Genomic DNA, 22,892 nt, shown 5'->3' on the forward strand with positions numbered 1-22,892 from the left:
TTGGAATAGTCCTGAAAATGTTAATCTTAGTTCACAAATTGTAGGATAACTTGAAGATGGGTGGAATTTACAGTGAAAGAGTGCTATATCCACTGAATCTGTAGAACCAGGTTGTCAGGTAATTAATCCAAGTTAGCCAGTGCAGCAAGCTATAGTTATTGCCACACCCAAGCTTTGAAATTCTCTGTCCTTGAGATCAGTTTTGCTCCCATCCTTTTTTTGGCCTTCTGCCTTCGTTTGCTACAAGGTTGGCCCAAGAGGCTTTGCTGCCTGAGACAAAGAGCTCCATGTACAAAAAAACCAGACTGTACTGGCAGCCATACCTACCTTCTATGTTGCAAGCAAGACAGCCTCTCTCAGGTGCAGTGGGTATTGCTCTGCAAGAGGTGGAAGGCACTTGGCAAATGGGGTGCTGTTTCCCAACACTGTGTCAGTGTTCTCCAGCCCTCGGCACCTGCCACTTCAAGGCAGTTGCCTCATTCTACCTAACAGTAGGGCCAGCCTACTTCTCTGTTTAGAAAAGGCCTCTTAGGACTTTTTTTTAAAAAAAAATTATTGCTGTTTTTTTCAACTGTTTATGTTCCTTGGTCTGCTGTTTTGATTGACTTGGTGATTTGATCTTTGGTTTTTAAAAAAACTTTTTTTATATGCAAAGGCGAGGTATAAATATTTTAAAATAAATAAAACCTGACTTTTCATAAAGGTGTGCAAGTTCCTTCTCAAGTTGAAATAGAAATTGAAGTTTACATAGCAATGACTCGAAGTACTGGCCTTACAGTAGGTGTTGGGACCATTGTTAGGGCCGAAACAGATCAAATGGCAATCACACAATTAGCCATTAGACAATTGCCTTTTAAAAAGTAAATTTCAGGAGGCTTGATCTGGATTGGGATCCTGCTGTGCGAGTATAGGAGGTGTTAACCCTTTGCCCCTTCTTGTAGTCACAAGCCAGAGTAGGCCCCTGACACTTGTGGTTTGGATTGGGGGGGCGGAGATTTGCCATGATAAAGATTGGGACTGCAATGGAAAGGGGGCAAAGGATTAAAGCCCACTACCCCACATCAAGATAGCAAACCCCATGCCTAAAAGGTACATTAAAGCAGCAAATAATGGAGTTGCTAATTGTGTGAATGGTGTCATGGCTAGTTTGATTACATATGCTTGAATCAGTCTAGCCCTGGGTAGTCAAAACACTGGGTGTGTTTGTGGGGGCTAAACCCACTTATGTGGAAGTAAATTCCATGGAAGTTAGTGAGACTTGAGACTTGCTTCTGAGTAAACACACATATCATTTTTCTTTTATTTAATTAGTACTTAAGGATGCGTAACTTTTTCTAGCTTTTATCTTATACACTTCACTACAGCTGTGTTAAGTTTGTATTTCTGTATCTAACAGGCCGCTTGTCAAAGAGAAAATCCTACCAGAAGTTAAAGGTTACGCTGAGTATCTCTTCACTGCTCTTGAGACAGGACAGCCTTGCAAAGGTGAGCTGTTGAAAGTAATTTCTCATTATTTTGCAATGGTGGGTAAAACCAGCATTCTTTGAAAGTGAAACCGATCTCTGCAGAAGTCCTCATTGTAGCTTGTTCATGGTGCACCAAACCTTTATTTAGCATTACATGGAAAAGCAGCCAGTCTTTTGCATTTTGTATAGACTTTTTAAAGTTAAAGCGCTCCCCAAGGGTGTAGTCACAAAGTATGGATTAATATATAACTTATTCCTGTTTTGTTTTCCCAGGAAGCTTGTTTGTGGTCTGCCAAGCTGTGAGCACACTGCTTAGTTTAGCAGAATCCTTGGAAATTCTAGATCTGTTACCAGTGGAACGCATAAAGACTTTGTTGATGTATGTAATGGGGAAATGGAGTTTGCCTTTTATATATGGAGCAATATGTTGGGCTTGTGTGTGCTTGTTTAATGCTGTGTATTCCAAAGTTTAGAGTGCATGCATTGGCCAGTAGTAATCATTGGGTTGAGATATTTCTAACCATATGGCCAGATCAACAGTTTGCTTCAGGTTAAAGACAAATAACACACACGTTAAGTATTAATATTTTACTTCTCATCCATTTTTGCTTATACAGTGGTACCTCTGGTTGTGAACAGGATCCGTTCTGGAGGTCCAGCCGCATCCTGAGGAATTCTCTACCGGAGGTGCTGCTTCTGCGCATGTGCGCAGCGCGGTTTAGCGCTTCTGTGCATGCGCACGGCGCATAGAATGCTTCTGCTCATGTGTGCGCTACAAAACCCGGAAAATACTTCCAGGTTTGCCACGTATGTATCCTGAAGCATACGTTACCGGAGGTGAACGCAACTAGGGGTACCACTGTATTTAATTATATATTGACTGATAGTAACGTGCCTCTTTTCCCCAGGGCATTTCCTTCAGACCCATCTGCCTTGCTGTTGGCTGATCTCTATTGTACAAGATTGGCATTGTGTGGGTACTATAAACATCTGTCCCAAGAGAGTCTGATGGAATTGCTTTTAAAATTGCAAGCCAATATTTCAAGCAGTGTATCCAAGGTAACATTTATTTTCTAACAGTTTCTTGCTGAATGCATTGTGTTTCCAAACAGTTACTATTGAGGTAGAATTCCTTAATGGAGAAGCGGGTCAGGGAGCGTCTGTCATAGGACTGCAGGCTTCTCCATCCCCTCAGCTGAGAGACCAGCCGATTTAGGCTCCTCTTCCCTATGAACTTCCATTCCAGCTGGTCGTTCAAAGAAAACGAGTTCGCTTTTTTCCTCCTCCCCCCTCAATCTCTTTTACTTATGTGCCACATGTTTTAGATTTTAAGGCTAAAAGATGTTTGTAAGATATTTGTAAGTTGTTTTGGGAGTTTATTCTTGGCTAAGGAGTAGGAGCAAAATACTTTATGTAAATAAATGATAAATTAATACCTTTCAGTTGCATCCTTTTCATTATACCTGATTTTGCAGCATGAAAAATGTAATGAAATCTGATTTCCCCTTTGATAGGTACGACTGTTGACAATAAGGATTTTAAATCATTTCGATGTCCAGCTTTCTGTGGGGAGTGAGGTAATATTTCTTGTAAAATAATGTTGTCTGGGTGCTGCCTAAGTAGCTAAGATTGCACTGGTAGATAAAACATTGTATAGTTTTACTTTTACATAATCCATTGAATGTTGTTTTGAGGTTCTTCTTTTCTAGGTAATTTTAGCTTTAGATCTTCTGCTTAGTGAGGACTTAGTTACGCAAAAGTGTAGGAGAAACATAAGAGTTTTAGACATTTGTCTTTTTGGAGGGGAGTGGTTGTGAATAGGAATATCTTGAATTTAAATGAAGAGTGGTGTGTTTTTCCTGGCTGAAAATGATTATTTGGTGCACTACAGCTCAGTCGCTGGGTGTGTTGTTGTTTTCTTACTGTCTTGCCGTTTTTGCTGTACATTTTTTGATACTGTATTTATGTGAATCTTAATGCACCATCAAATCTAATGCGCACTTCAATGTTCAAAACCTTGAAACCAAAAAAGTATTTGCTATGTAAGCAGTGTTTTTCAAGCTTGCAGTCAAATCTAATGCGCCATCAAATCTAATGCACAGCCTAATTTTTGCAACGTAATTTGGCCAAAAATGGTGCGCATTAAATTCGAGTGAATACAGTATATTTGATCCTCAGCTGACTTCTAACAGCTGTGAGGGAACTCGTAAGATTCCACGAAGCTTTGTTTTACATAAATCTTGTAACACCAGCTGTTTCTTTTGCTTTTGTTAAGGATATGGGCGTGGGGGAGCTTCAATCTGTATTTGCCATATTGCTTCAAGCTGAACTTGTGCCAGCAAGCATCAATGATTATCGTGAGAAACTGCTCCACCTAAGGAAGCTGAGGCATGATGCAGTCCAATCCCTGACCCCTGCGGGACCTTTACAGGAGGTAAAATGTCATTCTTGAAGGACATGCTACAGCTTTTCCCTTCTTGCTAAACAAGGTCATGTACAGATTGAGTTTCCTTTTGTACTTCATCATAATAGGCTTAACAACATGTGGGCGTTTTGATAACTGGTTTCAAGAAATAAATTAGCTGTAGTGGCTGAGATCCAGGTCCTGCGTGTCATGCACAGAACAAAGGTGGCCCTATTTTTCTCCTTTGTTTAAGAACATGGGGGAGCCCCTGTCTGTGTAAAACTGTGGGCAGTGAATTATATTTCTGAATTGGCTGTTGCTAAACAAATGAAAACTATTAAGGGAGATTTGTTTCTGTTAGCAGCTGTGCTTTTACAGCTGAAGAGGGTTCTCTTTTGTTTTTCTTTTGAAGAAAAACTGGTTTCCCTTTACTGTTCTCCAAGTTTACTTTTTGCATTTGTAAAATATTAGCGTGTCTTTCTGATCTGTCCCAAATGTTGTCTTTAGTCCATTAGCCTAATGCCAGGTGTCATAACTGGCCAGATGCTTGCCGGGGGAGGGTCTGTATATTGCCCAGACTACAAGGGATGGGTTTGATGCAGTGCTTCACTAGATCTATCCTTGCCTTTGTGTGTTTGTTCTATGTGTGGAGGGGAATTGAAAATACACCGAGTGCGTCTCCATGCACCGAGCACCTATCGAAGGCCAGTTCATGCTTTTCCTTCTTTGCAGTGGCATCCTAAAGAACTTTGTCACCCACTGCTATAGGAGGAGACGGATAATTCATTTATGTATTGTTACAAAACACAAGGGGATGTATTCTGGGAAACAATTTCAGTGAAGCACGCCATTGATATTGCTCCAGGCTTAATATTCTGAGGCTTTTTCTCCTTTGTCACAGTAGAATGAGAGGAAACTTTTTGATTTACTAGAACAATTGAGTTACTAGAGCTTTTACAGGGACCAGGTAAATTAACAGATTGTAAATGTTAAATGGAAATGTTTGGTTTTGTGAGAATGAGTACCACTAATCAATGTATTAACGATGGTTTAAAGATACAAAAAAACCCATATTGAAATATTATCCTAGGTGCCTCTTCGGTATTTACTGGGAATGCTTTATATCAACTTCAATCCATTGTGGGTTCCTGTGATTGAGCTTATAGCGTAAGTATTTCCTCCCACTCCTGAATAATAAAAATTGTATAAATAAATAAAATAGATCTGGGTGAGAGTTCTACGTGTGTTTTGATAGGTGGGGAAATTAAATTAATTGCAAGGCATATTTCTGCTTGGATTGCTGAATGTCCTGTTTTAAAAGTGAATGGTTTGCATCTTCATGCGTTTGGGTCAAATTCATTCCTTATTTTAGAAAATGTCCTCTCTGCTTTCTAAGGCTTATAGTGCAAAACATTTCTTTATCTTATTCATAAATATAAGTTTGTAATGTTCTCATTTTACACATTCTTAACTGAACCTGAAGCAGAATGGGCTGTTGAAGCCCACTAGTAAAGCAGCGGCTGAGTTAAAATTTGATTCCAGGCTTCCCATATAATGAAGAGAATGACTATCCCATATAGGAGTGTATATTTATAACAAGAATAGGAGACCTCTGGCCTTCCAGATTTTGTTTGACTCCAGCTTCCATCATCCCTGACCATTGGCTATGCTGGCCGGGACTGAAGGGAGTTGGGGCCTATCAACATCTGAAGGGCCACTGCTCGATTTACAAGATTTAGTCTTCTGCTTTGCAAAGCACTTTTGGATTCTCACATGACCAGAAGGAAGCCCTATCAACTAATATCAGAAAACTGTAGCTCCTTAATAGTGTCAGTGAACCAAATAGGACAGCCTTGTTTTTATGCACTATCTTGGTAGACCCAGCTGACCAGGATCTGCAAGCAGTAGTGCATGATATTCCATGCTGGGGAGTGAGTGGGCTGGCAGAGGAGTAATGGAGTACTTTGGTTTCTCTGCTGGGCACAGAGGAGGGATCAACAGCTCCCTCGTCTATGCCCAGCATAGAAATGCAGTACTTTCTTTGCCAACTCCTAGTTGACTGGTATTATTTTTCTTCCTTTATGCTAGTAGTATTTGTAGTTTTATTTTATACGCTGAAGTTGCTCAATTTTACATCCCTCCCTTTCTTTTTTTAAAATTAGCTCTCATGCAAATGAAATGGAAAACAAACAGTTTTGGAAAGTTTACTTCGAACATTTGGAAAAGGCCGTCATTTATGCTGGTAAGAGAAAGCAACTTTAATGGCTTCATAATAGTCCAGCCAAGATCAGAGCTGCTCATGAACTAAGTCTAGGGGTTTTTGACTTCATGCACTTCAGGAGAGTTTTTCTCTCTCTCCTCTCCCACTCCATTCTCAGCCCCAGAATGGGAGGTGTTCAAGTGTCTCAAAGTTGTTTCCTCTCTTCCTTTTGCTGCTTTTGTTCTTCCTAAGAAAAGAAACTAGTGGTTTTCACTGGTCCAGCTTGGAACAACTTCAAGGCATAGAGAGGCTACATGCAGTGGTGAGAGCAAGGCTTCTCCTTCCTTGACCATTGGCCATGCTGATGGTAGTCCCACAACACCTGGAGGAGACCACGATAGCTACCTCTGCTCTATACAAATGTTATGTGTGCTTGAAGACATCCAGCAAGCTTTATAGATGGGGTGAAAAGCTGTGGGTCTTTCAAGGGGCCACAGCTTGCGAGGTGCTGGGGTGAAAGTGCCTCAGCTCCCATGATAAGAGCTGCGGCAGTTTCACCTGGCATCTCACCGGCTGGGGCCAATGCAGCTTTTTAAAACATCATGATATATCGCCAAATGTTTGGCTGGTGATACGCTGCAATATTGAAAACCCAACATCGCCCAGCCCTAGGCTTCACTTGTCTTAACTATAGCTGCATCAGCTTGTTGGAACATTTTCTAATGAATCTGTTCTCTCACTTTTTATGACATACCCTCCAAGAGCAGCGGGGTACCGTATTAGCTGCAGTGCCTTCAAAACAGTAAATAGAACTTACGGCCTTGTACTAATATATGATCAGAAGCTTCTAAAGAGTAATAAAATAGAATTTTATTTTTGTTTTTCTCTAGAGAGAGAGCTACATAATGAGCTGGAAGAAGATCAGTGGGACATTATGGATGCTCAAGGAGAAGAAATCCATGGAAGAGACGTCAGAACTTTGTATATTGAGCAGCTGAAATGTCAGACATGCTGCAGTGAGAGGACAGATCATGCGAATTTTAGGCTGTTGCTTTGGAAGGCAATGTCAAAATTTCCTGACAGAGTGGAGCCCAGGTCTAGAGAACTCTCTCCGCTTCTCTTAAGGTTTATTACGTGAGTATTTTCACCAAGGGTGGGCCAGGGAGGGAGTAATTTTTGAGTACTGGTTTTAAATGCTATCAAAAGTACCTTTGTAATTTTTAAGACAACTTCAGGGATCGCTCTATATTTGTGTGCAGACATGTGCGTTTGTGTGAGTGTGCATGGGTCTGTGTGTGTGTACACTAATAATTCTCAAAACTTAGCAAGAAATTAGCGTAGCCCTAGCCATGATCTGCACATAATTGCTGGGAGGTAAAAATTGTTGGAGAAATGGGAGGTGGCTTGGGAGGCAGGCAGAGGAAAGAATAGAACAACAGAAAATAGAAGGTTCTAGTAACTTCCATGAGTTGATGACAGACAGACAGACAGACAGACAGGGCCTACCTGGTCGGGAGGAGCTGCAACACTTATCTCTCCAACAGGTGTTTTGCTTCCACTTACTGGGAGGCATGATGGTGAGATGGTGGGGAGGTCAGTGGGCGAGTGGCAGCAACACACCATCTGGAAAATAAGCACCATGTCTCTGCGCCACCAGGCAAACAACTTCTGGAAAGGGGCTATAAAGATAGCTAAATGTCAGTGTTAAATATAAGCAGTAGGAGCTTGAGGCTGGTGCGTAGAATAACAGGGAGCTCGTGTGGAGACTTAAGGAGAGGGAGGTGTGAGGTAATCGCAACATGAAATATATATTTTTACTGAGGCATTTGAATAAATCGAAAAGAGAGAAGCAACAGGCAGGAAGGCCTAACTAGAAACAGGCTGCAGGAGTTCTAGCCCAGGGGTTGGCAAGGTTTATCTTGCCTGGGCTGGATCGGTCCCGCGGAGATCTCTCTGTGGGTTGGATTGTGTGTGTGTGAGAGAGCGAGCGTGCCTGCGATTTTCAGCATCTGCGTGTGCGCAGTTGTGATTTCCGGCACTGAGGAAGCGAGAACTTGTGCCATGCTGCACCGGTTTAGCGCAGCGTGCGAGCGGGCAACTCAGTTCAGGGGCGGCTCGTGGGCCAGTCAAATGCCCTCCATGGGCTGCTTCTGGCCCACTGGCCTTAGGTTGCTGACCCCTGTTCTAGCCCATCCCTTTTTTGTTTTCTTGCTTTTCTTTTTACAGCAACGAATACTATCCTGCAGATTCACTGGTAGCTCCAGCACAAGACCTTAGAAAGAAAAGCGGTAGCAGTGTAAAACGAGACCTCACCGTGGAAGGAGATGCAACAACCATGAAAGATGATAAGGATGAGGATGAGAATGAGGAAGAGAAGGAGACTTCTGAAGAGCCAGTGATGGAAGAGGTGCCAAAAAAGAAGACTAGAAGAGCTGCATCAAAGTAAGCTTTACTTAATTACAGGGAAGGAAAACTTTCTGTCCCACAAATATTGGAGAAGATCAGGTTGGGAAGAGGAGGGCTAGGGTGGTGAAACTTATAATCTTTTACATAGTGTACGTGTAAGGTGAAGAAGATCACTTTTGAATGTAATTTGGCTTGTGGGTCTTGCTCCCCCTTGAATGGCCCATCAAAAATTGGAGGTTGAAAAGGGCAGTCCAAGGCTGCTTCCAGAGGGCTTTCAAACAGCTCCATGATATGGCCCACAAACTATAAAAAGATCTCCACCTCTTATGTAACAAGAGAACATACTAATCACGCTATGAAACAAAGAACAAAAGCTCTTTCAGTGATGGAAAGATTGCAAATCATGGTTGGTTCTGGCTGGTCATTGCTGTAGTGCTAAAATTCTGCATTTGTTGGTTAGAGCATGGTGCTGATAACACCAAGGTTGCAGGTTTGATCCCCGTATGGGACAGCTGCATATTCCTGCATTGCAGGGGTTTGGATTAGATGATTCCTAGGGTCCCTTCCAACACTACAATTCTTTGATTCTATTATTTTCTATTCTGAGAATTGTAGGCCAGGATTGAGAGAGTCTTGTGTGTGTGTGTGGAATGCTGTTCTTGATTGTGACAGAACTCCCGCCTCAAAAATTCTTGTTCCTCAATGGAATTTTAAAAATACCTATATCAGTAACTCAAGAAGTAAAAGATTTATGGGCCAAGTGTTAATGAATCTTTAGTGAAGGTTTTTTCCCCCCTCTATTGACCCCAGGGTCATTTCTCTGTCAGTGTCCTTCCACTATTGTTTAACTTTAGAGCATAAATTCTTTACTTTCTGGTGCAAATAGATTGTGGCAGGTTTATGACAGAGACAACCAACTCCTGTATTCTTGAGGGGCTGTTCTATCCTAGAGAAAATGGCCTGTTACACAAAGTGACTGCCTCACAAGTAGTAAGTCTTCATAATTAACTTGCTGCTATTTAGCTCTAAAGGTTGTGCTGCAGTTGCAGAGCAAATGTATGCAGCCATAGCATTATATAAACATAACAATTTTTCTATGACGTGCATATTCTTTAGATTCAGGTTGTGTTCACTCATCATGATAAGCATGATTTCTGGCTCATGGTTTTACACTGTTACACACTGTTTAATAGGTCCTGTTCCACTCCTCCTTTGGTGGGAGCAGAAGAAATTAACCAGGAAGCCACAATTTAGCTTGACTTTCCATTGCATCTGAACCTGGGACTAGCCACAATCCATGTCAGCGACAAGCCATGGTTTAAGGCTAACTGGAAGTTGCCATGTACTTGAATATAACAGGAGGCTAAGCTTAATAGTGGCTGCCTAGTTGTTCCTCTTGTGCCAGGGGATGAGTGAAGCGGGAATGATCGGCGGTGTACACAACTATATTGCTTGATCGTGGTAAACCATGGTAAGCCGCAAACCATGGTTTATTATTATGTGTGAAGAAGTAAAGCTCATCGGGTGTGGATAGTACGAGAAGCTGAGTCAATTTGTGAATGGCTAGAAGCTGGGGATTTGGATCAGTTCTGCCTACTTTTATCACTAGGATGACTTATTACAACTTTTCTCCTCCTCTCCCAAATTCTCCTTTTCCTCTTTTCAGCAAAGGGAAGATGAACTACTGAGTGATGCACTTGTGTTGATAACTCTGGTTTTTATTAGCTTTCAACAGCCTTTGAACATGCTTCAGTAGACTTCCTTCTATTTTTTTTTTTAAATCATTACTGAAAATCAAATTTTTTAATCATGACTCAGAACAATTGCTTTCTGCTGTTAACTTCTGTGTTCCAATTTCTTTTTCAGACAGCTCATCACCCACTTGCAACTGTTTGCCCAATTTTCAAATCCACGTGCATTGTATTTAGAAGCAAAATTGAATGAAATATACACTCAGGTGAAACTTCTGAGCTTCTTTTTAATTTTGTTTAGATGTGTGTGTAGTTGTTGTCCTGCAAGGACCATGCCAATTTCAAAATGTTTTGGTAGAACTTGCTATTTATCCCTTTTGCATGCTTGTGCAAAATATATGTTATCTTTTGAAGCAGTTAAGTTTGCCAATGTGGTATTGTGGACGTCATCCCTGATTAACCTGCACCAATGTTTGCTACTAAACTGTCTTTCTGTTGTTGTTCTTGAAAAATTCTGAATAAATGAGTTTCTTAAGCTTTTTAACAGAGTTAAATTCCTACAATTGGAATGATGGACAATGTTAAGGATTAGTGGAAATTGTGTTCTGTTTCATATCTCTGTGTAAGGCCAGGGCTTCTCAAATTTTCTTACTATGTTTGTGGAGAGGTTGCTCAAGCCAATCTCCCCAATAATCATGTATTTTGTTATTTATTTATTGCACAAATATTATATACTGCTTGATTGTAGAATAAATCTCTTAAGCATCTTGCAAAATTAAGGCAAACAACTGCAGGCAGCTTTGTTTACCTCTCTCCTGTCCTGTTCCTCTTCGTCAGGCTAGTCAAAGGGATGAAGTGTGACTGGGCACAAGATTAGTTACATCATTGAAACCTCAGAAAAATAAAAGCCTATGGGGAGAGGGGATTTACTAAAGCAATATAAGTTGGAATCTGGCCTATGTGTGCTTTCTTCTGACTTATTTCTTCTAAAACTTTATCTTCAGCTGCTGTCTCATCAAGACCAGAGTGTGCAAAAAGTAGCTCTTGACTGTATCATGACTTACAAGCATCCACACTTACTGCCATACCGGTAAGAGGTTCCACAGGTGGGATTCAGTGGGTATTGCTCTGCTGATGGAAGACATTAGCTCGTCCCTCTTAGCTCCCCAAATTTTGCTCCAGGGGCTCCTCAATCCTCTGGAGCTGGTGGGTAGGCAGAGTGATGGAAGAAGGGCAGGGGAGGAGATGCTGGGAATTCTGTCCATCCTTGTTGCGCTAATGGATGCCTTCGGTCGGTGGAGGAACTCTCGCTAGATTGCATCCCCAGTTTGATTTGGCTGTTTGTTTTGCTTCAGCCATCATAAAGGAAAAATATATCATGGCCAGAGCAAATGGTGCGTAAGTGTTCACACATGCATGTTCTTGACAGGCGCTCTCTTCGCCAAGCATAAACATAATTTGTTTCTAGGATCTGTGCCTTTGTTTTCTAAGATATTGCATAGAAAATCTTTTTCTTAATCTTGCATTATCTACTTACAGAGAGAACTTGGAACGGCTACTGGAAGACAAGAGCTTTAAGGAAGAAATAGTTCATTTCAGCATTTCTGAAGAAAACACCACAGTAAAGGCACTGCACCGGCCAGAGCTTGTTCCTGTTCTAATGAGGTTAAGGCGCTTCTGTATATTATTAACTTAGAAATCAAGTCTGTATAGGTTCCTTATGGATCTTTACAAAAGAAATATGACAATGTATGGGCCTACTTCAACAGGAAGATGGTTGGATTTTTGGACCTGCTTCTCAGGTTTCACTGTGAATTCCAAATACTATAGGGTTACTTAACCTACTTTTTTTTTTTTTAGTGGAAAACTGTCTTCTGTAAGTTAAGTGAGTCCTTATTCATTGTAGTTCTTCCAAATGGTTAAGAAACTTTCCAATCAAGTCACTGGGAAATTGCGTCAGTAATTATATTGATTTGGAGCCAAAGTGGTGTCCCAAACTAGGGCTAGGGAGGTCTGGATTCAAACACCAAGTCTGTCATGAAGTTCATTGGGTAGCCTTGGGCCAGTCATCACCAGTTGGCTTCACTTACCTCACAGGGTTGCTGGGAGGGTAGAACAGGCAAAAATCAAAACAAAAGGGCGGGAGCGTGTGGGTTATGATAGCTCTCATTTTGCAGCCAAAATTATGATTGCAATTCTGGCAACTTGGAAGCGTTCTCTTACGTCTATATATAAAAAAAGAAAAGGTCAACAGGCCCAATGGACGAAGTCTTCTGTATGCAGGTTGGTAACCTGTAAAAATAATAATAACTTCCTTTTTGGTATCGGAAGGATTCTGTATGGACGGATGAGAAACAAAACTGGAAGCAAAACACAGGGGAAGTCAGCCGCTGGGACACGCATGGCTATTGTTTTGAGATTCCTTGCTGGCTCACTGCCTGAAGAGATTAGGATGTTCCTGGATCTGCTATTTGAGCCTGTGAAGCACTTTGGCAATGGTATGGCTTGTACGTGAGAAACTTTTTATCTAATGGCGAACGCGGCTAGTAAGAGCCCAACAGGAAGGGCCCAATAGTAAAGGAGTATGCCAGGTGACGATACACTGCAATATTTTGTTGCTTCTTCGTAGCTTATAGCTTGAACTGTAAAATATAGTGGCATATTTTGCTGCATGTCTAACTTGCTTCAGTGTTAAAACCATGGATCTGGGCATCATGCGTGATAGTGAAGCAGCTTTGAGAGTTGGATTGAGAGTTTTAAGGAGAATGGATTGCTGATTTTGATTGGAAAATTAGGGGGGAAATTGGGAGATGATTCCTCGGGCAGCTGATTTAGTTGCAATATTTGTTTTGGGTGGTTCTTGATAATATTTTAATCTGGTTCAAGAGTTCCCTTTGCTCCGTCTCAGCTTCTGCCAGCCTAGGAGTTCAAAAGCACACTAGTGCAAGTAGATAAATAGGTACTGCTGCGGTGAGAAGGTAAACGGCATTTCCGTTCGCTCTGGTTTTCATCACAGTGTTCCGTTGCACCAGAAGCAGTTTAGTCAAGCTGTCTGGGGACAAACACCAGCTCCCTCGGCCTGAAAGTGAGATGAGCGCTGCAACCCTATAGTCACCTTTGACTGGACTTAACTGTCCAGGGGTCCTTTACCTTTACCTTTTACATATAGAGTCTGCATTACATTGAACTGTGATCTCCTTTGTCTTAGGTGTGTTTTTTTGCCACTGAACGTTCCTTGTGACCCTATTTTTACATTTAGTAATAGTAGGGAACATTAGTTCTTCATCTTGTTTGTGAAAACCAAAAATCTCTTAAAGTGCAATCCTCTAAATGCTTACTAGAGTGTAAGCCGCACTGTGTTAAGTGGGATTTAGCTCCCAAGGGCAGAACACATCCATTAAGGGGTCATTCTAATTTTTGCCCTTTAAACCATATATTGCTTCTGCTGCTTTTCAGGTTTTTTTTTAATAGAAAAAACACCTTCCCTAGAATTTGGTTCTTAAAATTGGGTGTATAGCATTGCAACAGAAGCCTAGGCATTATTGATTTGCTAATTTCTGTATCTTTAGGAGTGGGATATTCCATCTTGAAATGCACCTACCAAAACTGAACAGTACCTTCAATCTCTGTAGCGTTATTACCAAGATGATACTATTGTTTCCGCCTCCCACCCCCCACTTTCTTCTCCTTTTTGCTTTTGGTAGGAAATTGCCTCTCTGCAGTGCTCCAAGCAGTGGAAGAACTCGATTTATCTCGAGTCTTGCCTCTCGGTCGGCAGCATAGCCTTTTCAACAGCCTGGAAGTAGTACTGAAAAACATGGGGCATCTGATCAACCAGTACCTGCCTGAGATTTTGCAGATTTTACTTTGCATGATGGCAACAGTATCCCACATTCTTCAGGAACGGGAAAAGGTGAGAAATTTGCTCCTGTGTATGCGTTCTGTTCTGTTTCTGATGAGAAGCCCATGGGGCATGATAGAGCAAGGCACGTTGCTCACTTCAGGACCAAGGAGAGTTCCTCTTGAACAATTTTCTCTGACCATGCTTAGTCTTTTATGCTTTGACATCCACTGGCATTAATGCAGATTTTAACCAGTTAATTGTATACCTTAAAATTCTATCAATTGTTATTAATTCTGACATAAATATAGTTAAGAGTAATAAATAATCTGCATATAAAGCTAATTTAAATTCCACTTGCTCGTAAACAAAACCATAAATCGCCCTATTCTGTTCCAATTGCACATACCGGTGGTTCCAAATATAAATCAAATATTGATGAGATAGAGGGCAATCCTGTCTTTTACCTCCCTCCAAACTAAAAGGATATGAAAGAATTTCATTTGTCCTTACATGCAATTGAGGAGAGAGGTATAAAATTCCAGTTCTCCTTCACTGCTCCTGCTGCTGCCCTGTTGTGTACAAAACAAGCTGCAGTCTGGCTTGTGTCATTTGAAGCTGGGTTTGTGGTTTGTAACCAAGGTTTATTTTGGGCTTAATACTTGTGGCTTGTTTGGAGAGAAACATACCATGAGCCTGGGTTTGGCCAGTGCAACAAGCCAAACTCTGGTTTATTTCAGCCACAGCATGATAGCAGCAGGAGTGGGAAAGGATTACCATGGAAATGTTTGAATAATGTGCGCCTGCATGTTGCTTTTTCACATCAGACTATAGTTTGGCTTAATGTGGCTTGCAAGTCCGCCATTGCCTCTTGCCAGGAAGTTCAAAAAGAGCAACACCCAGAAAAGTCACAGTGCAAGATCTGATGTACAATATTGCACTCCATGGACATGCAGACATTCAGACTGAGCTCAGAGTAATCATTTTGACAGCAGTGTTGCTGAAGTTCATGGTAATTAGTTTTGCACATGAAGTTATTCACTAACTCTTGAGACGAAAAGCTGTAATTCAGTAACTCCAGGCTTCACAAATATTTTTTTCAGCGTTGCCATTTGTTAAACTTAATTTAACACTTCATTATCTAGTGAGGAAATAAATGCCAATTAAGAGCCTCATTTATATTCTACTGGCTCTTTTTCAAAACACATTAGTCATTTATTGCCTACTAATACTACTGTCTGTGTTAAATGTTAACTTTGTATAGTTATAAATGGAGGTGTGGGGTTACTATTTCCTACAGTTCTCATTTGGGGTAGATTTTTTTTCTCGTGACACAGGGCTGCCACTTGAGGTTAAGATGCTTCCTCGCCATGCAGATCTCACATAGAGAAACTAACCAGGCTAGCTGTTGAATCTTACATTCATACTCATGGTGGTCTCCACTTTCAGCACCTGCTGCTTGAGGCAGCTATCTCACACCGCCTAGCTTTCGGGCTGGCCCTAGGTGGGCTTGTCATCTCCAGCATGCTTGCTTTTCGCTCTCATGCTATGCGAACAGATCTCAATATCTTTATTTGCTGTGCAATATATCTATGGACTTTAAAAATGTATTGGGGTTTTCTTTTTTGCTATTATTTCTTTTGTGCTCTTACGTTATAAACCATCCTGTGATCTTTGGATTAAAGTTCTTTATATAAATTTACATTAACACTCCAGAGACATGCAGCATTAGTGTAACTCGGACAGAGGCAATGCAGACATATGGTTACTGCTTGCAGTTCAGAGGACACATTCAGTAACTAGTCTTTTAAATCTTAGGTGGTAAAGAATAACTGCCCTTTAAATGTTTTGCTTAAGAAGGGGAAAAAGACCTTCACAGGATTGTTATGATTTGTTTTGCAGATTCAACTCAAATTAATTAACCCACTGAAAAATTTGAGGCGCCTTGGACTTAAACTTATAGCAGACTTTTTCTCTGATTTCAAAACTTACAACTTCAGTGTGGAAGAGATCGATGCAGTTTTTCATGCGGTAGTTTGGCCCCAGGTAAGGGCAGCGTGAAGGTGGAGAGTTGCTTGCTTTCCTTTACTTAGGCGCATGTCTCAAGTGTCCTCTAGCATCTTCCAAACTGCACAAATGACTTGCTTTGGAGTGGAAGTGGTATTTGGGGCAAGCACAGAGGGCATGCTAGGAACAAAACATTTAATTTTATTAGAGTGGCTGGGGAAACCCAGCCAGATGGGTGGGGTATGCATGCATGCATGCATGCATGCATGCATGCATGCATAAATAAATAAATAAATAAATAAATATTAATCAGTGTATTAATCAGTGTAATCAAGCTACAGTCCAGAAGTATGTAAATTTAATCCAAGTACAATGTAAACCGGGTTTGTCCTTTCATAAACAGCACGGGTTTCGTTGAATCTAAAGGCTTTTGCCTATATCATCTCCACAAAACTTGAATGTGACTTCATGTTGACAAATGTAAAGTTTCAATTTTGTTGGGTGAGATATACATGTTCCTAAGTCAATGCCACATCTTTGTTGGGAGAAAGTGTGTCACTGAGTGGCACCCGCCACTCCTCTCTCTCTCTCTCTGTTACCATACTGTGGCAGTGTGCATGCCACAACAGCTAGACCTACTGCCTGAGGTCCAAGGGAGTGGGAACAGATCTGCCATTCATGACAAGAGCCCTTTCATGCCACAACAGTCTTAAAGTCGTGGAAGCTGTCACCCATCTGCACTGCAGTAACTCTTTGGTCAAGCCTCACAAAGATAATGAAACATAAAGCAAATATTGGATACTTCTTTTTAGATAAAACTAGAAAGAAGTCTCCTGTGAGCATGTGCTGGCTCACCTCTAAGTATGTAACAGGAAAAAATGATGGTTCCTTCAGACTATAACCTGCTTTCTTCACTACTCTACCTCTCTCAGGTACTTGGAGATGGTCCCTTTAATGCTAGACTGCCTTAGCTGTGGTGGGTGTAGAGAAGCCATAACGGCAACATGGCTCCACTCGTCATTACCAGTTTTGTTCTTGATGTTAGTGGAGGCAGAAATACCTGGCTTAGCTCTTAGCGTTGTGGTGAAAGGAAGATAAATGCAAATAGTAAATTGTTCCTTCAGAAGCAAATAGTGAGCATGCTAATGCTTCTTCTTTTGCAAACATCTCTACCAAGACAGCCTCCATATTTTGCCCCGATTTTATTTTCTCCTGTTTTGTTCCCTCAGATCCTCAGGTTGGCCTCTGAGAGCCAATATTCTCCTACTCTCTTACTCAAAATCATTCACATATGGAGCAGAAGTCCCAGGTAAATTACTTTCTTCTTAATGAAACAATGGATCGTGGTATAACTTTACTATACTGCTACTCAGAGGTGTGTGTGTATATATGTATCTATGTGTATATATATAAGTGAGCCGCACTTTTAATCTAAAGTTAATGTTGGTTGTTTATAGTGACCATATACACAGGTACAGTGACAAGAACACATCTTGTTTATTTAACACAATTTATATACTGGTAAATCGATGACGGTATCCTCTTGACATTTTCATTTTCAAGTTAGCATTAGGGCTGACTTGGAATGGGGCAAGGGGCATGTTCTCTGCAAATGTTTCAGGCCCTGAAATCTGCACCTCCACCTGTTGTTATCGTCGTCCTCCTCCTTTTGACAATTTTTGAGACTCTGAACAGTGAAGAAGAAGAAAAAGGTCAGGAGTTGTAGGAACTTAAGAGAAACATGACAAGGGCAATTCAGGAGTTTCACCTGCTTTGGTTCCTACTGTGACTTTATGGAACGTTCCTTCAAACTTGTGAAAGGGGCATCTCTACTCCCCACTCCCCGGCTTTAGTATTATGAACGTAAGGAGAGCCTGCTGGATCCTTTTTCTGGATCACTGACTTAGGCCTTACCTGTTGGGAGCTTCATTCTAATGTTGTCACTAGTCATTTTGCTAGAGTTAGATATTGCTACATTAGTATTTTCCTGCCTGTTTGTTGCCTTTCCCTCAGGTATTTCCCTTTGCTGGCCAAGCAGATGCCAGGACATCCAGAATATGATGTGTTATCCAATGTGTTTGCGCTGCTTTCGGCCAAAAGCTTGTGTGAGGCAACGGCTGGTGTTGTGATGGACGTGGCTGACAGTCTTCTAAACACTCCTGACTTGGAGCCCGATGACGATATGTGCAGCTTGACAGTGACAGACTGTGTCTTCCAAGAAGTTGATGAAACGACAGAAGGTACGGGTGGTTAGGCGCCCGAATCTATTGCAAGTGAATATTTTCGAAACTGCTTGTTCCATTTTGCTTGTGTGGTAGAATTAGAAACTCATTTGTGAAAGAAAATATTCTCAGCACACTTACTAGATAATGTATTGTAGTTATGCTCTGTAGACTTCTTATAATTTCATTTTTACTGGTTTTTATTGCCTCCCTTAGAAGTACATGTATTAAAGGGTGAGATGGAAATTCATTTGTAAAAACTCATAATAAATAAATGGGTTGTTGGCGGGGCAGAGTATCTTTCATTGAGAGCTGCATTACCAACTTCTCTCATGGTGTGTTTCGTGTTTTTCCTCCCAATGTTCCCAGTATTGTTTCACACACATTCTCACTGGATATGTTCTCTGCCCTGCCCTCAAGACCAAGTATCACTTGTAATTGATTTCAGTTTGTAGTTTTGGCTTATAACAGTCAACAGTTGAAGAGCCCTCTTATACTAGTAATTTCATCTCCAGATTTAGCTTTCACTTCATCCTTAGAGCAGAAGGTGCAATGGCACCCAATAGCCATCGTACAGGTCAGTCTAGACTAAATGCTGGTTTTGTGACTTCCAGCGCAGTATTCAGTTCATAGGCCTGTCTATCAGAAAATGAATGGAGCAATTCTGCAGCTCACACCCGCAAAGTTCCTTTCCTCTGTTTCTTTTTTAAAGCATTTCTATCCCACCTTTCAGTAATAAAAACACCAAAGTAACGTAACATCACTTAAAGCACTCAGATAGAATAATAAAATATCAGTAAAAGAGCAGGACATAGGGACAGCTGAAAACAGCACTAAAACCATAGAAAAGCATGAGGACATGAAAACTGTATTCACATACAAAAACCATCAGATTTGGTGCTAGGCAACCACAAAAGGGAAAGGAGGTTTACAGCTGAGGTGTTGCAGCCACAGAGCTGGGTTTCCAGTGAACAGGAGTTCTGATGGAAAGGGTATATTGTCCCAGAGAAACAGAACCAACAGAAACTCCTAGCACTTGAGATAAAAGATGGGCCTTTATTAAAAGTGTTACATTGTGGTAAAGGACAGTGCACAGGTGTTTGTTTGTCCCCCCCCCCCGACATCTGTTTATATCCTGGCTTGAAGGATCTCTGTCAGCTTTCAGCTTGCTGGAGAGAACAGAATCCACTTCAAGAGCAACGACCAGCAAATATTATTGACTACTGTGTTTTTGAGCAGCAAACATACACATTTCATGTTGGCTAAAGAATTTAAATTAAAGCATCGTTCAGTAACTGGATAGCAAGTTCCCTTGTCTCCTAATCAATCCCTTTAGTAGCAACTTCTACTACATTCAGCGGTTTCCCAGGAAATGTGCTAGTTTCCAAACCAATATTTTCCCACGTTTAGCCATAATGATAGTATTTCTGGGAGCCATATAATAATATCTGTTAACAAGCTGCATTTTTAGTTGTCAGACATTTTATTATGGCATATAGGTTATTGTTGGCTGATATAAACTCCTATTTCATCAGGTTAGCCAAGTCAGGAGGCCTTTTCATATAAAATATAATATGAAGATATGGCCAGCTTGCCCGTCTCTTTGATGTCGTTCCATCATCATGTGCAAGCTTGTGGAAATTGCTTCCACTCAGGGACACACAAACACACCACTTGGTGCCACATCCCATTAGCAGGATCCCTCCATCCTTGGGAGAAGCTCCTGGGTGGGCTGCTGGGGGGAAGGGCAGGGAGGAAAGAGGACTTCCACCAGCCCACTTTAGTGCACTAGAATCTCTGGATTCAACTCATTGCATTTTTATTATTATTTCTGTTACCTTCTTTGGGTAGTATATGCAGAAAAGGATATAAATTGAAATAACCCCAGAACAATTGTTATACTATTTGTGAGGAATTGGATGATATTCTTTAGTTTTTCTGCTTGGAGTACTTAACGTCTCTGAATGGTAAATAAACTCACTGTCTCCCTTGCAGATGTTCCCACCACGGGTGTGAAACTGATTCTCCCCCATGTGCCTGCAATCCTTCAGTATCTCAGCAAAACTATGTTCAGTGTGGACAAGATGAAGAAGAAGAAGTACAGAGCACAAGTCAGCAAAGAACTAAACATCCTTTCAAAGTAAATAGTTCCTTGGTATTGCAAAGAGTACTGATTTATATAGGGTCCCTTAAATATTTACTATATATGTATATATAGAGAGAGAGAGGGAGAGGAGTAAATTTATATACAGTGGTACCTCCGGTTGTGAATTTATATACAGTGGTACCTCCGGTTCCAGAGGTGCGGCCGCATCCCGAGGAGTTTGCAACCGCAGGACCGCTTCTGCGCACGTGTGCGGTGTGGTTTAGTGCTTCTGTGCATGCGCGTGGCGCATCAAGCACTTCTGTACATGCATGCATGGCGAAACCTGGAAAAATACTTCCAGTTTTGCCGCATTCGCACCCCAAAGTTTACGTATGCAGAGGGATACATAAGCGGAGGTACGAATGTACTCGCCACTCACACAAAACCACAAGGAGGTGCACAAAGTAAAATACCATAAAGCAGTATAAAAATAATCGTTAAAAATGACAGGTTTCTTTTAAAATAGGAAATTAAACAGCTGAATAGACTTGTGAACAAAAAATGTTTTCAAGAGAACCACCTGCAAGAGGCTGTCGGGAAGCTTGAGCTTCAGGGTGAGGCAGGGCAGGGCTTTTTGTTGGGAGTTCACTCTGGAAGCTATTGTATGTATTTCAGGCATGGGAGGCTCTGAATCTAAGTTTCTTGGCTCCATGTAACTCATATGCAGCTTCCTCCCTGCATGTCACCATAGCATATGCCTTAGAAGGGATCAGACTGTTCTGACTGGATGTCTAGCCCAGTATTGTCCACTGATTGGCAGCACCTTGGACAGGAATCTTCTGATCCATTCTGTGCTGGGGATCACAAACTCTTAATTCATATATGTGTAGTTTACCTATACACTGATAGGTATACAGTGTATACCTGTTCTTCGACTTGCAGTTGTCCATATTTGTTTGTGTGAAGTCACGTGTGGACCAGAATTTTATTAATGCATTCATGTGCCCTTTTGTAAGCAGAACATCAGCAGCAGTTTACATTAACAGATGATTATATTATATGCAATTGAATCATGATGTTGTGATTATATCGGTGCAAGGCTAACCTCTTGCTTCTGTTGAATATAGAATTAGCAAGTTTATAAAGGACAAGAGTCAGAGCTCCATCCTGATTGGTCTTCTTCTCCCTTTCCTCCACCAGAGTAACATGGTGCAGGTAAGCTTTGTTATTTATGCCTGTGGGAAGTCACATTTTCTTTCAAGTTTGGCTGTTTTCTGGTGAACTTCTAAACTATTTTTCCAGGTCATCATGATCTGCTGCTAACTTGTTTGGGTCACTGTTATTCAATGTGCTCTGCTGTGCCTTTGGGATTCCCTCCCCTCCCCCCTTTTAATATAAGAGCAACTATAATGGAGTGGTTTAAAAAAAGAAAGTTTGGAAGTGGGATGTCCCTGGTTCAGATTTCAGTTAACCTATGTTCTCGGTGCAAACCACTTCCCATGTTAGGATGCCAGGCTAATCCTGGGATGAGGAAGCTGTGGGACTCCTGATGTCGTTGGGCTCCAACTCCCATCAGCCCCAGCAAGCATGACCAGTGGTCAGGGATGGTGGGAATTGTAGTATAGCAACATCCGGAGAGCTACAGGCTAGCCATCGCCGTTGTAAAACATAGTTGAGTATAAAACGAACAAACCAGGGTGAGCCTTGGGCTTGCACAGTTCCCTTTCCTTCTGTGTAGCCAGGAGGAGTTTAAAAGCTTCACTTTTGCTTAATCGTTATTTGGGGGGGGGGGGGTTTCATCTAAACCAACAAACTGTAGTTAACAGTTTGATTGAAACAAGCCAAGTTGCAGTCATGGTCATGGTACATGCATTGATTAAGCAAAAGCAGCAAAATGAGCTTCTGAACTGCTCCTCTTGCTTATGGGGCAGGAAGAGAGGGGAGGGGGAGCATGCAAGGACAAGGCTTGCTGAGTCTTGTTCAAGCTTACTGATAATTGTGCTATGCTGTAGTTTAGTCTATATACAGAGCAGGGTACTTTTTTCATGTATTTTGCACAGTGGAAATATGTAAGTTGTTTCTTGATTAATATACATTTAACTAAATCTCTTTTGACATTTCTGAACTGGATTGCATTATGTTATTTTTCAGTGTAAGTGAGGAATTGTGTCATGATTTATCTGGTTTTTTTCCCAGGATACTGAGATTGACATCCTGGAAACGGTACAAAATCTACTGAAGCATTGTTTGAATCCAGCAAGTTTCCTCAAACCACTGGCAAAATTGTTTTCTGTTGTTCAGAACAAATTGTCCCGTCAGACGCTCTGCATGGTTTTTGAGGTACTGAATACAGTAGTAGCACATTTATAGCATTTTTGTTAGCGATTGCTCAACACTATTTTGGTTGTGATGTGAACTTGATCCATAATGATTTCTCTGAGTGTCCATTTCAATCTATGACCCTGCCATGCTCTTGGGGATGTCATTGGGACCATTAGTCTTCCCAGTCCCAAATCCCTCTGCAGTCCCTTGAGAGGCTATCTTATCCCTTTCCCCTGACTGCTTCCTT

General features: G+C 41.3%; 1 protein-coding gene across 2 annotated transcripts in view; it reads left to right on the forward strand.

Moving 5' to 3' along the window:
- UTP20 (UTP20 small subunit processome component) overlaps positions 1–22,892 on the forward strand; it is a 58,733-nt gene that overhangs the window by 13,256 nt on the left and 22,585 nt on the right. For both annotated transcript variants that reach the window (XM_083573614.1, XM_083573615.1), the window contains exons 14-33: positions 1,397–1,485; positions 1,740–1,845; positions 2,375–2,525; positions 2,981–3,043; positions 3,742–3,900; positions 4,961–5,037; positions 6,033–6,112; positions 6,961–7,204; positions 8,297–8,512; positions 10,343–10,433; positions 11,172–11,257; positions 11,707–11,832; positions 12,499–12,665; positions 13,872–14,080; positions 15,911–16,054; positions 17,245–17,324; positions 18,029–18,255; positions 20,233–20,377; positions 21,451–21,538; positions 22,520–22,663. In XM_083573614.1, coding sequence (XP_083429740.1) covers positions 1,397–1,485; positions 1,740–1,845; positions 2,375–2,525; positions 2,981–3,043; positions 3,742–3,900; positions 4,961–5,037; positions 6,033–6,112; positions 6,961–7,204; positions 8,297–8,512; positions 10,343–10,433; positions 11,172–11,257; positions 11,707–11,832; positions 12,499–12,665; positions 13,872–14,080; positions 15,911–16,054; positions 17,245–17,324; positions 18,029–18,255; positions 20,233–20,377; positions 21,451–21,538; positions 22,520–22,663 — 2,692 coding nt within the window. The remainder of the gene's footprint in view (positions 1–1,396; positions 1,486–1,739; positions 1,846–2,374; positions 2,526–2,980; positions 3,044–3,741; positions 3,901–4,960; positions 5,038–6,032; positions 6,113–6,960; positions 7,205–8,296; positions 8,513–10,342; positions 10,434–11,171; positions 11,258–11,706; positions 11,833–12,498; positions 12,666–13,871; positions 14,081–15,910; positions 16,055–17,244; positions 17,325–18,028; positions 18,256–20,232; positions 20,378–21,450; positions 21,539–22,519; positions 22,664–22,892) is intronic.

The sequence above is a fragment of the Podarcis filfolensis genome, assembly GCF_964270895.1.
Source record: "Podarcis filfolensis genome assembly, chromosome: 10".
Classification (NCBI taxonomy): Eukaryota; Metazoa; Chordata; class Lepidosauria; order Squamata; family Lacertidae; genus Podarcis; species Podarcis filfolensis.